Source organism: Lactuca saligna, chromosome 3 (assembly GCF_052625555.1).
Source record: "Lactuca saligna cultivar CGN05327 chromosome 3, ASM5262555v1, whole genome shotgun sequence".
Lineage (NCBI taxonomy): Eukaryota > Viridiplantae > Streptophyta > Magnoliopsida > Asterales > Asteraceae > Lactuca > Lactuca saligna.
Window position 1 is genome coordinate 15,618,729 of NC_136419.1, and position 12,108 is coordinate 15,630,836.

General features: G+C 34.6%; 2 protein-coding genes across 2 annotated transcripts; both read left to right on the forward strand.

Moving 5' to 3' along the window:
• The first annotated feature begins 4,114 nt into the window (after window positions 1–4,114).
• Window positions 4,115–7,219, forward strand: LOC145034575 (AP-2 complex subunit mu). Its single transcript, XM_078983024.1, has 12 exons — window positions 4,115–4,427; window positions 4,918–5,095; window positions 5,192–5,282; window positions 5,382–5,476; window positions 5,561–5,699; window positions 5,778–5,916; window positions 6,005–6,121; window positions 6,239–6,329; window positions 6,421–6,563; window positions 6,658–6,772; window positions 6,838–6,882; window positions 6,965–7,219. Exons 1-12 carry the CDS (start codon window positions 4,345–4,347, stop codon window positions 7,043–7,045), a joined length of 1,317 nt encoding a protein of 438 aa, XP_078839150.1. The 5' UTR covers window positions 4,115–4,344; the 3' UTR covers window positions 7,046–7,219.
• Window positions 7,220–8,657: 1,438 nt separating this feature from the next.
• Window positions 8,658–11,759, forward strand: LOC145034576 (AT-hook motif nuclear-localized protein 8-like). Its single transcript, XM_078983025.1, has 5 exons — window positions 8,658–9,529; window positions 9,649–9,701; window positions 10,517–10,648; window positions 10,743–10,904; window positions 11,004–11,759. The coding sequence occupies exons 1-5, from the start codon at window positions 9,004–9,006 to the stop codon at window positions 11,364–11,366; spliced, it is 1,236 nt and encodes a 411-aa protein (XP_078839151.1). The 5' UTR covers window positions 8,658–9,003; the 3' UTR covers window positions 11,367–11,759.
• The last annotated feature ends 349 nt before the right edge of the window (window positions 11,760–12,108 follow it).

Here is a 12,108-nt window from a genome sequence, read left to right on the forward strand (position 1 = left end):
AAGCTATCAATAGCAAAACACTTCCCAAGGCTATGAATTTTCTTGTTAATTTTTGCTTAGAACCTATATTAAGTACATTAGGTTGCATGCTTCTAAAATTAAGTAGTTTTAGATTGCTTGATTTGACGTTGTTTCCCAACTTTAGTTTGAGTCTAATTGTCGTAGCGTCGGATCTTTTAGTCGACAGACTTTTTGATTTTAGAGGCATGTAATCGTATTTATCCGATAATTAGTTATTTTTGGTAGAAGTTCTTCCTTAACTAATAACAGGGTGGAGTGGGAAATGAATCTTAGAAAGAGAGTCTAGTAACTTTAATATATGTTTGATAGGGCATATTCGCAGATAGAGCATCGGTAAAGATGCAAAGCCCTAGTGGAGTTTAGGGAAAACCTGTTGTATGTACTCATGGGACACATACATACATACATCTATATATATATGTTTAACGATCATCGTGTGTAGTATAGGAAGTGACTTCTATGAGACAATTTTTAGGACAAGTATGAGTAAGTATGAAAGGTAGTAAAGGCCAATACTACCCAAAGCATGTGACTGACACTTGGATAAGGAAGAGTCACAAAGTTGCTAAGGCACTAGTAGTTAGGAGATAGTGTAGCTAACACTATGAACTCATTTTGTTTCATTACCCGTTGTATGGTGATGTCTAGGAGAATGAATTTAAGTTTGGGCCTAAGTAGACATAAAAGATCGAGTCTGAATAAAGTAAATTGTGTAAGTGAGTTGATTCTAAGAACCTCATCCGTTAGAGTACAAACTGTAGTCGTAAGAAGTAAGATGACCAATTGGAACGAGACAATGAGATTATCCCAGATAAACGTGAAGGTTGGAGTGAACCAAACAACCTTCATTATTGCTAGTAGTTTGACTACGTTAGTAATACCCTCTTATACCATTTGCATATGTGTGCGTTAGTACATTTTTAGACAACGTTGTGCTTGTCATGACCTTATCCTGTTTTGGTCGGGCTATGTAAGGAGATCATTGCGGTAGACACGAGCAATAGTGTGGTGATAAGAATATTGAAGGTCATTGAATACGAGAACCAAGAGTTTCTTCAAAGTTAAAAGGAGATACAAATCACATAAACAAAGCCAACTTAAACTTCAGCTAGTTACAAGTAGCAACAGATGATGGGTCAAATCCAAGTAAGGGAGAACCAATCGTTAAGGAGAAAGTGCGAAAAGTAGTTCGAATTTTTATTTTGACGTCAAGGTCCAGGAGAGTTGCAGAACATGTAAGCGGAGGTTGTTAGTTTCGATTTCATTTTGTGATTAACAAAAGAACGAAGTCTTTTGTTAGATTACCCATAGGCTATGAGTTTCTTTCTTTCTCTAGGAAATGTTAGTCTTTCCTCCCCATACGTCATATAGGATTTAGGAAATTGTTGAATTACCAGGTGCGACTCAGATAGCCAAGAGAACCATCTAGGTTCATACCTTCATGGACGAGGGATGTATCCTCGCAGCAGAGGATCAAAAGTTCAAAAACTGACATAGTTTTCTATATAGGGTGACGAGTACTCAAGGGATACATAAGACTTAGAAATCTTAGTTAAGCTCGTAGTAAGGACTTAGTTTCCCTATGCCAAAAGATAGAAGCCATATGGTCGTTGTGAAGGAGAAAATGCTTTCGTAGTACAAATGTTTCAAATCATCATCTAATATTCATATAGAGACGCCTAGAAGAGGATCATTCATGAAGGACTCTTAGATTAAGAGATGCAATAATGCTTTCCAAGGGTTGTAGATGTATCAAAAATCTATTTTTATGATATGCAGAGCAGTGTCGGTTTTAATTGCGAAACTTTGAAAATGCATAGTTTCTTCATACGAAGTTGGATTTAAGTATTTTATATATCTACGAAAACCGTGTTGATATTTTCTACATGTTTATGATGATTAGTTTTGCCCAAAAATAATATTGTTTTTACCTACGCGTCGATATAAAGAACGTCGAAAACGGAGTTCGTATGCGAAAGTTATGAACTTCTGAAGTTCGGGGCGCGAACCCCAAAATTGTGTCAGAGACCACGACGTGGCAATAGTGGCCATGACGTGGCATGACTTCTGACGCATTCTGGAGCCTGACAAAGCAAGTTCACGATGATGCATGCAGTGACGACCAAGCCCACGACGTGGAAAAAGGTGCAACGACATGCCAAGGGCAAATTTTGCCCTATAAATAGATTTGAAGGGTCAGCCGAGTTTGGTTGCTCATTCTCTCATCTCTCACATGTATTGCATCGATTTACGTGCAAAGAAATACCCCCGAAGCCCCGGTATCAACCCCGAGACCTAAAGTAAGTCCCGAAGCCCGAAGATCCCGAGAAGAAATGAGTTTCCGAGCCGAAGCTCTGTCCGCGAGAAACCCGGTGTGTGAAGATATTCCGGTTTCACCGAAGAATACTACTTTTACAAGCCGTAGTGCTGTCCGAGCATCATCTAATCAAGTGAGTGTGTGGTTACTTTCTTCTAACACATAAATATAAAGTATTAGCTATGAAATACGTGCTATGTGTTATGTATTATTCTTCTATTTGACATGGGCTTGGAATTGATGTTTTTATACGAGTGTTAAATGATTCAAACTATATATGTATTTTATATCTACAAAATATGTTGGGTAGAACATGGGTAGATGAAATAGTGGCAACTATGAGACGTAGTGCCTATTGTATAAACCTTGGTGACTATGGAGTTAGCGCCTATTGTATAAACCTTGGTGACTATGGAGTTAACGCCTATTGTATAAACCTTGGTGACTATGGAGTTAGCGCTTGTTGAGTGAGCCTTGGTGACTATGGAGTTAGCGCCTGATAGCTATGGGTTTAGTACCTGATAGATAAACTTTGGCAGCAATGGACTTCGTGCCGATTCCTTAGGTAAATCCTTAGGAACGAATGGATAAAGGATAGTTGATTCTTAGGGTAAAACCTTAAGAAATAAAGAGGATAATGAGGATGGGTATTTGGGTTGATTGTTTGATAATTGAATATAATAAATGTATTATTGTGGGTTGAAAACCCTATATGCTCACCAGGCTCCCAAGCCTGACCCACTCAGTTTTCTTTGCATTACAGGTAATGGTACAAGGGTATAAGTTGATGGACTTGACGAGTGATTTTGGATTATAGATCAGTAGTTATAAATAACTGTTGTAAGGTCTATTTTATATTGTTTATGCTTTTGGCTTGTATCGGAACATGATATCCCAAGGTTTTATTATTAAATAAAATACATTCTCTTTGAGAAATGTTTTGATAACTTATTATCATATCTTGTTTTGGGAACAAATTCCGCAACCGTTTTCTTTAAGCGATTACTTTGATTTATGAAACAAAGCATAAATAAATCGGTTTTTTCTGGCCGTGAAATTGGGGATGTCACATACGATCTAATAGGAAACATCTTTTGATAGTTTCCATGGCATACATCAAGGGGAACCTGACCTGTAAAGGAACTTCCCCACACCAAGTGTCCTTCCAAAACAGAACCGGTGTGACATTGCTCGGGAATAGCTTGAAAATCTGATTATGATCAATGTGTAAGTCCTCCTTATTTTTGACTGTTTTAGCTATGTTGTTCAAAACACCAGAATATAGTTCCCCGACGATGTAAGTGGCTGGTTTGCCTATAAGATTATGAATGCTGACTGTCACCTCAGTTTGGAGTTTCCACCACCATTTGGTAAGTAAAGCAAGATTTTGAGATTTAAGAGAATCGACGCCTAGGCCACCTTCTTTTATTGGAGGTGTCACTCTAGCCCAGTCGACCTAATGAATTTTAGATTTGTCATCACTTCCTCCCAAAGAAAATTTCGCTTTTATCTTTTCGAGCGTGTCTTTGATGCCTTATAGGACCTTGAAAATAGACATATAGTACGTAGAAAGACTATTTAAAACAGACTCGACCAAAGTGAGGCGCCCCCAAATGATAATACTTTTGCTTTCTATCATATTCTTTTTTTTAATGATATTCTATTTTGGTTATAAACTCACAAATTTGTAGTTTATTATTTTCTCCAAAATTATTAAATGAATATTAACGGAAAGAAATTGGTCAATTTTAAATACAAGAACGAATACACACACATACGACTGATAGGAGCAAGGTTAAAACTTAAAACATAAGCGATTGTATTCAACGGAGACTACCCAATTCATCCGTTTACTGGCCTCGACCTGCTCCGAGAACCTGTTGGAAGAAATCTGAAACCCCAATTCTGGTAAAAAGATTCTAGATCTGATCTGCCCTGATCGTCGTCTCTGTCTCTGTGTGGTTCATAATTTCTGAACTCAACATTTCACTGCACCGGCTTAAGCGATGCCGGTGGCTGCTTCCGCTATCTACTTCCTAAATCTTCGTGGCGATGTCCTCATCAATCGTCTTTATCGTGATGACGTCGGGTCAGCTCTCTCCCTCTGTAACCATTTATTCACTGATTCACATACATGGAAATGTGTTTTACATCTAAAAAGACGAATTTTCCCCTAAACCTTTTAGTTCTGGTGCATTTAGTTTGCTGATAACAACGAATTTTACTTTTGTGCTTTGTCTCCAACCTGTTCATCTTGTAGTTATTATTAAACACCATTTCATATAGAAGATGGGGTTTCCGTTTCTTGTTTGTGAAGCCTATACCCCTCCTGCATTCGATATAAGATATTAACATATAGAATTCTTCAATGTAAAACCTAAAATTTTGCTATTTTGAAGATCGACACACATTTTGTTGGGATTATCACCAACAGTTTTTGGTTTATTACTCCTTTTAAAGTTTCTTCTATATTGGGTACTAGGAAAGTTTATATTAAAATCCGGATCATTTTTGAATTTGTAAACTATACGACTTGTTGCTTACTACATCAATTTCTTCTTTATTCTATCATCTTTTAGGGGAAATATGGTGGATGCCTTTAGAATGCACATAATGCAAACAAAGGAACTAGGGACATGTCCTGTGAGACAGATTGGGGGTTGCTCTTTCTTCTATATGAGAATCAGCAATGTCTATATCGTCATTGTTGTCAGCAGCAATGCCAACGTGGCATGTGCCTTCAAGTTTGTTGTTGAGGTAATCCGTAATCCTCTAAGCATCAATGTATATATCATTTATCACAATTTTTATCCCAAGACTTGTTGTTTGTTAATTATTTCTCCTATAATTCAGGCAGTTGCGTTATTTAAATCATATTTTGGTGGAGCTTTCGATGAGGATGCCATCCGCAACAACTTTGTTCTGATCTATGAGTTATTGGATGGTATTCTAAATTATTTTTCACCTTTAATTTTATTGTACATTTGTTTTTTAATTTTTTTTTTTTTGTGTTATATCATATATTCATATGCTTTATTTGCAGAAATTATGGACTTTGGTTATCCACAAAATCTGTCACCAGAAATATTAAAACTGTACATTACTCAAGAAGGTGTTCGCTCACCTTTCTCTTCCAAGGTATTATTATTATTATTATTATTATTTTTTGATTATCTTTGAATTATATAAAAATATTTTCTAATTTATAATTTCGATAAACAGCCTACAGATAAACCTGTCCCCAATGCTACATTACAAGTAACTGGTGCAGTTGGTTGGCGTAGAGAAGGTCTTGCGTATAAAAAGAACGAAGTGTTTTTGGACATTGTAGAAAGTGTTAATCTTTTAATGTCTTCAAAAGGTACAAATTTAAATCCTATTTCGCATTTTTATATATTTTACATTTCACACCCTTATAAAACAATTTAATTCTAAACAGGTAGTGTTCTACGCTGTGATGTAACTGGCAAGATTCTCATGAAATGTTTCCTTTCGGGAATGCCCGATTTGAAGCTCGGATTAAATGACAAAATTGGCCTCGAGAAAGAGTCTGAAATCAAATCACGCCCTACTAAAAGGTAATTTACAAAGAAAGTTACACTTACACCCTTCACCCTTGTTTATTTTGTTTTGTTGACCAAACTTTGACTTAACTATGTAATGCAGTGGGAAAACTATTGAGCTTGATGATGTTACTTTCCATCAATGTGTAAACTTGACTAGATTTAATTCAGAAAAAACTGTTAGCTTTGTGCCACCAGATGGTGAATTCGAGCTAATGAAGTAAGCTCACTATTTATAATTTTGTATTTTTTTTTTTTTTTTTTTTTTTTTTTTTTTTTTTTTTAATTTATAGCAAAACAACACTTTGTAGCATTTTATATTTTATTTTATTTATAGATATCGTATCACAGAGGGTGTAAATCTTCCATTTCGAGTATTGCCCACAATCAAGGAATTAGGCAGGACGAGAATGGAAGTTAATGTCAAGGTTTGTAAACAACTAAAATTATGTATAAATTTTTTAATTAATTAATTAATTAATTATATTATGTTAGTTGTTAACATTATTTGTTTTTCAGGTAAAGAGTGTATTTGGTGCAAAAATGTTTGCGCTTGGAGTTGTGGTGAAGATTCCAGTACCCAAACAAACAGCAAAAACGAGTCTTCAAGTGACATCAGGAAGGGCAAAATACAATGCTTCTATGGACTGTTTGATGTGGAAGTGAGTATCTAATAATTTTTGTCTTAACCGATTAAGCCCATTAAGTAAATTTTTAATTTTTTAATTTTTATAAATGTAATATAATAAATTGCAGGATAAGGAAGTTTCCTGGTCAAACGGAGTCAACTTTGAGTGCGGAAGTGGAGTTGATTTCAACGATTGCGGAAAAGAAGTCATGGACAAGACCACCAATACAGATGGAGTTTCAGGTACTTTAATTTTGCTATAAAATATATTGAATTTAGAAAATAATAATCCATTTTTTTTTTGGTAGGTTCCTATGTTTACAGCATCGGGATTAAGAGTGAGATTTCTCAAGGTACATTTTGTGATTTTATTACGCAATGTGTTGTTTTTTGAATTTAGGTAAATATTAGAGGGTTAAAATTGTATTTTTGTAGGTATGGGAGAAGAGTGGTTACAATACGGTGGAATGGGTGAGGTATATTACGAAAGCGGGTTCATATGAGATCAGATGCTGAGATCAAAATGAAACCGTGTTTTTTTGGGACATTTTTATTTTTTTGTGTGGTTGTGTTGATTAGCTGCTTGTTTTTGACTTTGAAGGTCAAATATGTTGTATTTTGACTTTAAAAGTGCTTTATTTGAATTATTTGTTATTACAATGTTTGGAAAGAATAAATTTGCTTTTGAAAGTCGGATTATATATGATGAGTGGTCATGTCCTTGTTTGGAAAATGACTAGCGTTTTGATGCGGGCTTTCATGTGGTCCATCTGTCGACTGTTGTACTTAAAAAGATCATTTCACACTTTCTATTTTATTTTATTTATTATTATAATTGTATTAAACGGATCATCAAACTAAAAATCCGACTGAATTTTTAATATATATATTTTTTCAATGCATTACGAGCGAATTTATTCTTAAAAATTACAGTATTGGATTTTCATGAGATAAAAGGATTGTACTTTTTCATGGGATAAGAGCATTGTACTTCATAAATAATATTGGATAAACATTCTTCTCGACAAAAATAGAAATTGTGGATTTATTATAAATTCAATTTGTAGTTCAAGTAGTTGTGCTTATGCACCCTTTGACGATATATGCTGACGTTGCACTACCTAATTTAGGATAGCAACCAACAAACTTATGAAGATAGAGAAATTGAAAGGTTATATATAAATAAATATTTTTTTAAGGCGAATAAAAAACATAATATATGTAAAATAAATAAAAATGTAGGTGGGATGAATGTGAGAAGAACAAATTTAATTAGCAAAGATGGATGATATGACCCATTAATTACCTACCAAATTGATTTTAATGTTACTAATGTACTTTAGTTCTAGTGCTAACTTTTCATTATGGGCATGTTTGATATTAGAGAAATTAAATTGACTCCTACCTTTTATTCCTACAATTATTCCTACCCACTAAAATTATGACAAATCACCATTCAATTTAATTGTATTTGATATATTCCTAATATAGTCTTAATAATTTAGTTTAAAAAATATGGAAAGATGATACTTGTCATAATTTTATTGGGTAGGAACATTTGTAGGTATAAAAAGTAGGAATCAATTTAATTTCTCTTGATATTAATAGCGTTTGTGGGCTTTTAATTTTCAGTTTTTAACAAAAAACCGATTTAGACAAAAAAATCACTTTGAAAGTTTAATTTTTAATTTAAACAAAAATTTATAAATTCAAAATCTATTTCATATAACATTTAAGAAAAACAATTGAGTTTTTAAATTAATTTTTAGAATTTCCTTTATATATATATATATATATATATATATATATATATATATATATATATATATATATATATATATATATATATATATATATATATATATATATATATAAACCAATTGTCTTTTTGTTTTTTTTTTTTTTTTGTAATTTTATATTTTAAAAGTTTCTAATTACTTTTACTAAACATTTATATAACAATAAAAGCTATAAAAATTAAAAACTTGTAATTATAAAAGAATAATTAATTTATTTGACAATTAAAACTTCTAATTATAAAAGAATAATTAAAATATTTAACAGTTATGAAAATTTTAATAATAAATTATTTGGGATTTGTTAACTTCGGGTATAGATAGATAAGAAGCTTGAGAGGAGATGTAGGCAAGTTTGACACAAAGGTGTCAAAAGCTCAAACGTATCTCCAGCACAAGCACAAGTAGTAGATGCACTCAATAAATGACCTAGCAAACCAAAAATTTCATCTTAAAAACCCTAATTCCCTTCTTTTCTCTCTTTCTTTAAACCCCTTAATCGCATCTTTCGCCTCCCCAATCTTTTCTATTCAATTGGTTTCAAGTTTAGTAGGTGCCAAGTTGATTCTCAAAATTGATTTGCCGCACTACAAGATCTATACCTGCATTTGAAGATCAGAGAGCATCCAACAGAAGATCAAGGAAACACACAATTAATTCTGTTGAATTTTGTTCAAAATGGATTCACGAGAATCATTAGCACCACCGCCGTCACTGCAGCAACACCACGCTCATCACCAGCAGCAACAGCCACCGCCCGGTATGAACATGATGATGCCACCAAACTCTTTCCCTACCCACCACCACCTATCCAACAACTCAAACACCGCTTCAGCCAACAACAATAAAAATGCCAACATGATGAGTCCCAATTCGATGCAACAACGCTTCCCCTTTAATTCTCCTTCTAACCAATACGGTGACGGATCGTCTCCGTCCGGTGGGTTTAGGGCGGATGGATACAGCATAGAGCCCGTCAGGAAGAAGAGGGGTCGACCGAGGAAGTATTCACCGTCTCCTGATGGCAACATTGCCCTCGGTTTGGCCCCTGCTCCGATCGCTGCTATTCCTACTTCCGCTGCTGGTGGTGGGAATTTGGATTCTTCAAACGATGGCAGCGGTGGAACCCCAAATGCGGATTCATCTGCCAAGAAAAACAGAGGAAGGCCAGCGGGTTCTGGGAAGAGGCAATTGGATGCTTTAGGTAATCGGTCTTATCTAATCTAATATGTTTTTTTTGTTGAATTTCATGTTGATCATCTACAAAGAAGCATCTGAATGCTTTAGGCTATGTTTAAGTTCATATTTTGTTGAATATTACAGGTGCACCTGGTGTTGGGTTTACGCCTCATGTCATTATTGTTAAAGCAGGAGAGGTAATTCTCCCAATTCTTCACATATGGAAATAAAAAATCTTGGTTTGAAATTAATATCACTATACAGTATGTGTCTTTATTTATTTCAATTCAAAAAATACAGTAGAATTTCCCATAATAGAATAGCTTCGATAATGTTCGATTATTAGGTAAGTGGTGATTGTTTGACATTTGCATGATCAATAGTTGTTTACACAAAGTCTATTGTGTTACATTTGGAGTCCAATATTTGCAAAAGCGAACATTTGGAAATGCACTGTCTAAGGAATAAGCACTTTAACTTTTTCTAAAAATAAAAAGCAATCACTTTTGTATAAACTTGCAAGAAATATCTTTCTGAATAAACTATAATTTATTACATGTTTTTAAGAGAAGATGCAAGTAATATTGTATTTTAGATTCAAATCTTTTGTTACAACTCATAAAATCAATCATACAATTGAAGTACCATAGATGATTAAGATGACAAACATAGTGATTGAGGAAAGCTTGATTCTTCTCATTGTTCTTTTCTAATTAAGTATCTAAAAATAGCATTGTTACTCTTCTTTCCTAATTGAGTATCTAATAATAGCATTCATTACCAGATCACATATGTAAATTCCCCTTAAAGGTTAATATGGTAAATTAGCATAGAAACACAAAATTTTAGTAAAGAGATTTTAAATACTACTACAGTTGTAGATAATTTTGCAGTGTCTCTTGAAAAACTATTGTATTACCAATTACTTGATCTTGATTATATTATGAAAATTGTCTTACATTATTTCCTGTATACATGAAGATACTTAAATTGTGTTAATTTATTTAAACAGGATATAGCCTCAACAATAATGGCATTTTCACAACAAGGGCCCCGCACTGTTTGTATTCTTTCTGCCAATGGTGCCATTGGTAATGTCACTCTTCGCCAGCCTGCAACTTCTGGTGGCACTGTAACTTATGAGGTTGCTTAATATATATATATATATATATATTTTATTTTTCATTTTTTAATAATAAACTTTTTCCATAATTAATGTTTTCATATATATATTTCAGGGTAGATTTGAGATAATATCTTTATCAGGCTCCTTCTTACACTCAGAGAGCAATGGCAACAACAGCAAACCTAGCGGATTGAGTGTTTCTCTTGCTGGTTCTGATGGCCGGGTTTTGGGTGGTGGTGTGGCGGGGATGCTGGTGGCTGCCTCACCTGTACAGGTCCTTCTCTCTCTCTCTCTCTCTCTCTCTCTCTCACACACACACACACACAGAGATTATATGAGGCAGCAGGCTAACAATGGTGTGTGTGTCTACCAGGTTATTGTTGGTAGCTTTATTGCGGATGCAAAGAAATCAAAATCTAGCGGTGGTCCATCACCGGCGGCGGCACCACCAAACATGTTGACATTTGGTGGTGGTGGTGGGGCGGTGCCTGGTATAAGTCCTCCATCTGAAGGCCCGTCGAGTGAATCATCTGACGAGAGTGGGAGCAGCCCTCTTCAACGGATCCCTGGCTCCTACAACAATTCTTCCCACCACCAGCACCAGCAACAGCAGCACCACCAGCCGCCGCCACAGCAGCAGCAGCAGCAGCAACAGCAACAACAGCCGATGCAGAATCTGCCCATGTATACAAACATGGGGTGGCCAAGCTCCACCATGAACATGCTTCCCAATTGATGATGATAAATGATAAATGATAAATGATAAATGGTAAATTCTCAACAAGAAATCTGACATAAAATGATGATGACAAACGGGCATTATTATACTTGAATTCCATCTCTTTTTCAAAATTTCAAACTTTTTTTTTTTCTTCTTCTTTGTGTTGTTGAATTGGTGATTGAACAGAACATGGTGGATGGGTAGTTGTTGATTAGCTTGAAAGCAGGGGAGCATCTTAGGATATGATAAGATATGAGATTGATCTATTTTCTATTAGTAAAGTACGAGTGAAACTTTGAATTTAGGAATGAAGATTGAATGTACTTGTAGAATCAATCTGTGTCTGTCTGTCTGTCTGTGGTTATTCTTGTTTCAACGTTTTACTTGAGTTTATGTTCGCTTGACACATAGTTATGTATAATACAACAATAATTAGAGCTGCGTTACATTTGACATAAGGGTTTATATCGGAAAATTCTTATTTTGGCTGTTAAAATTTCCAATACCTTTTGTTTGATATGAACTGGTGTATTAAACTGTCAGTTAGAAACTACAAAATTTGATTTTTTTTTTTCCGGATCTGATTTTTGGAACCTGCTAGGGTGAGAAAAAACCCGGTAGGCATCGAACCATCATTGCTTATGTTAATAAGGGACTCTACTTGATATTATAAAATCACAAAACTCGACATTTAGTATAGTGGGTATTAGTACTGAAAACCGTAGATGGTACCTAGGGATGTGAAAACCCCTGTGGG

What these genes read in the sequence shown, in the direction of transcription:
- LOC145034575 (XM_078983024.1), top strand. Translation starts at nt 4,345, where the DNA reads ATGCCGGTGGCTGCTTCCGCTATCTACTTCCTAAATCTTCGTGGCGAT. An exon ending in GCTCACCTTTCTCTTCCAAG is followed by an intron (nt 5,477 to 5,560) that starts GTATTATTATTA and finishes TTCGATAAACAG; the next exon opens with CCTACAGATAAACCTGTCCC. An exon ending in AAATCACGCCCTACTAAAAG is followed by an intron (nt 5,917 to 6,004) that starts GTAATTTACAAA and finishes TATGTAATGCAG; the next exon opens with TGGGAAAACTATTGAGCTTG.
- LOC145034576 (XM_078983025.1), top strand. Translation starts at nt 9,004, where the DNA reads ATGGATTCACGAGAATCATTAGCACCACCGCCGTCACTGCAGCAACAC. An exon ending in GAGGCAATTGGATGCTTTAG is followed by an intron (nt 9,530 to 9,648) that starts GTAATCGGTCTT and finishes TGAATATTACAG; the next exon opens with GTGCACCTGGTGTTGGGTTT. An exon ending in TGGCTGCCTCACCTGTACAG is followed by an intron (nt 10,905 to 11,003) that starts GTCCTTCTCTCT and finishes TGTGTCTACCAG; the next exon opens with GTTATTGTTGGTAGCTTTAT.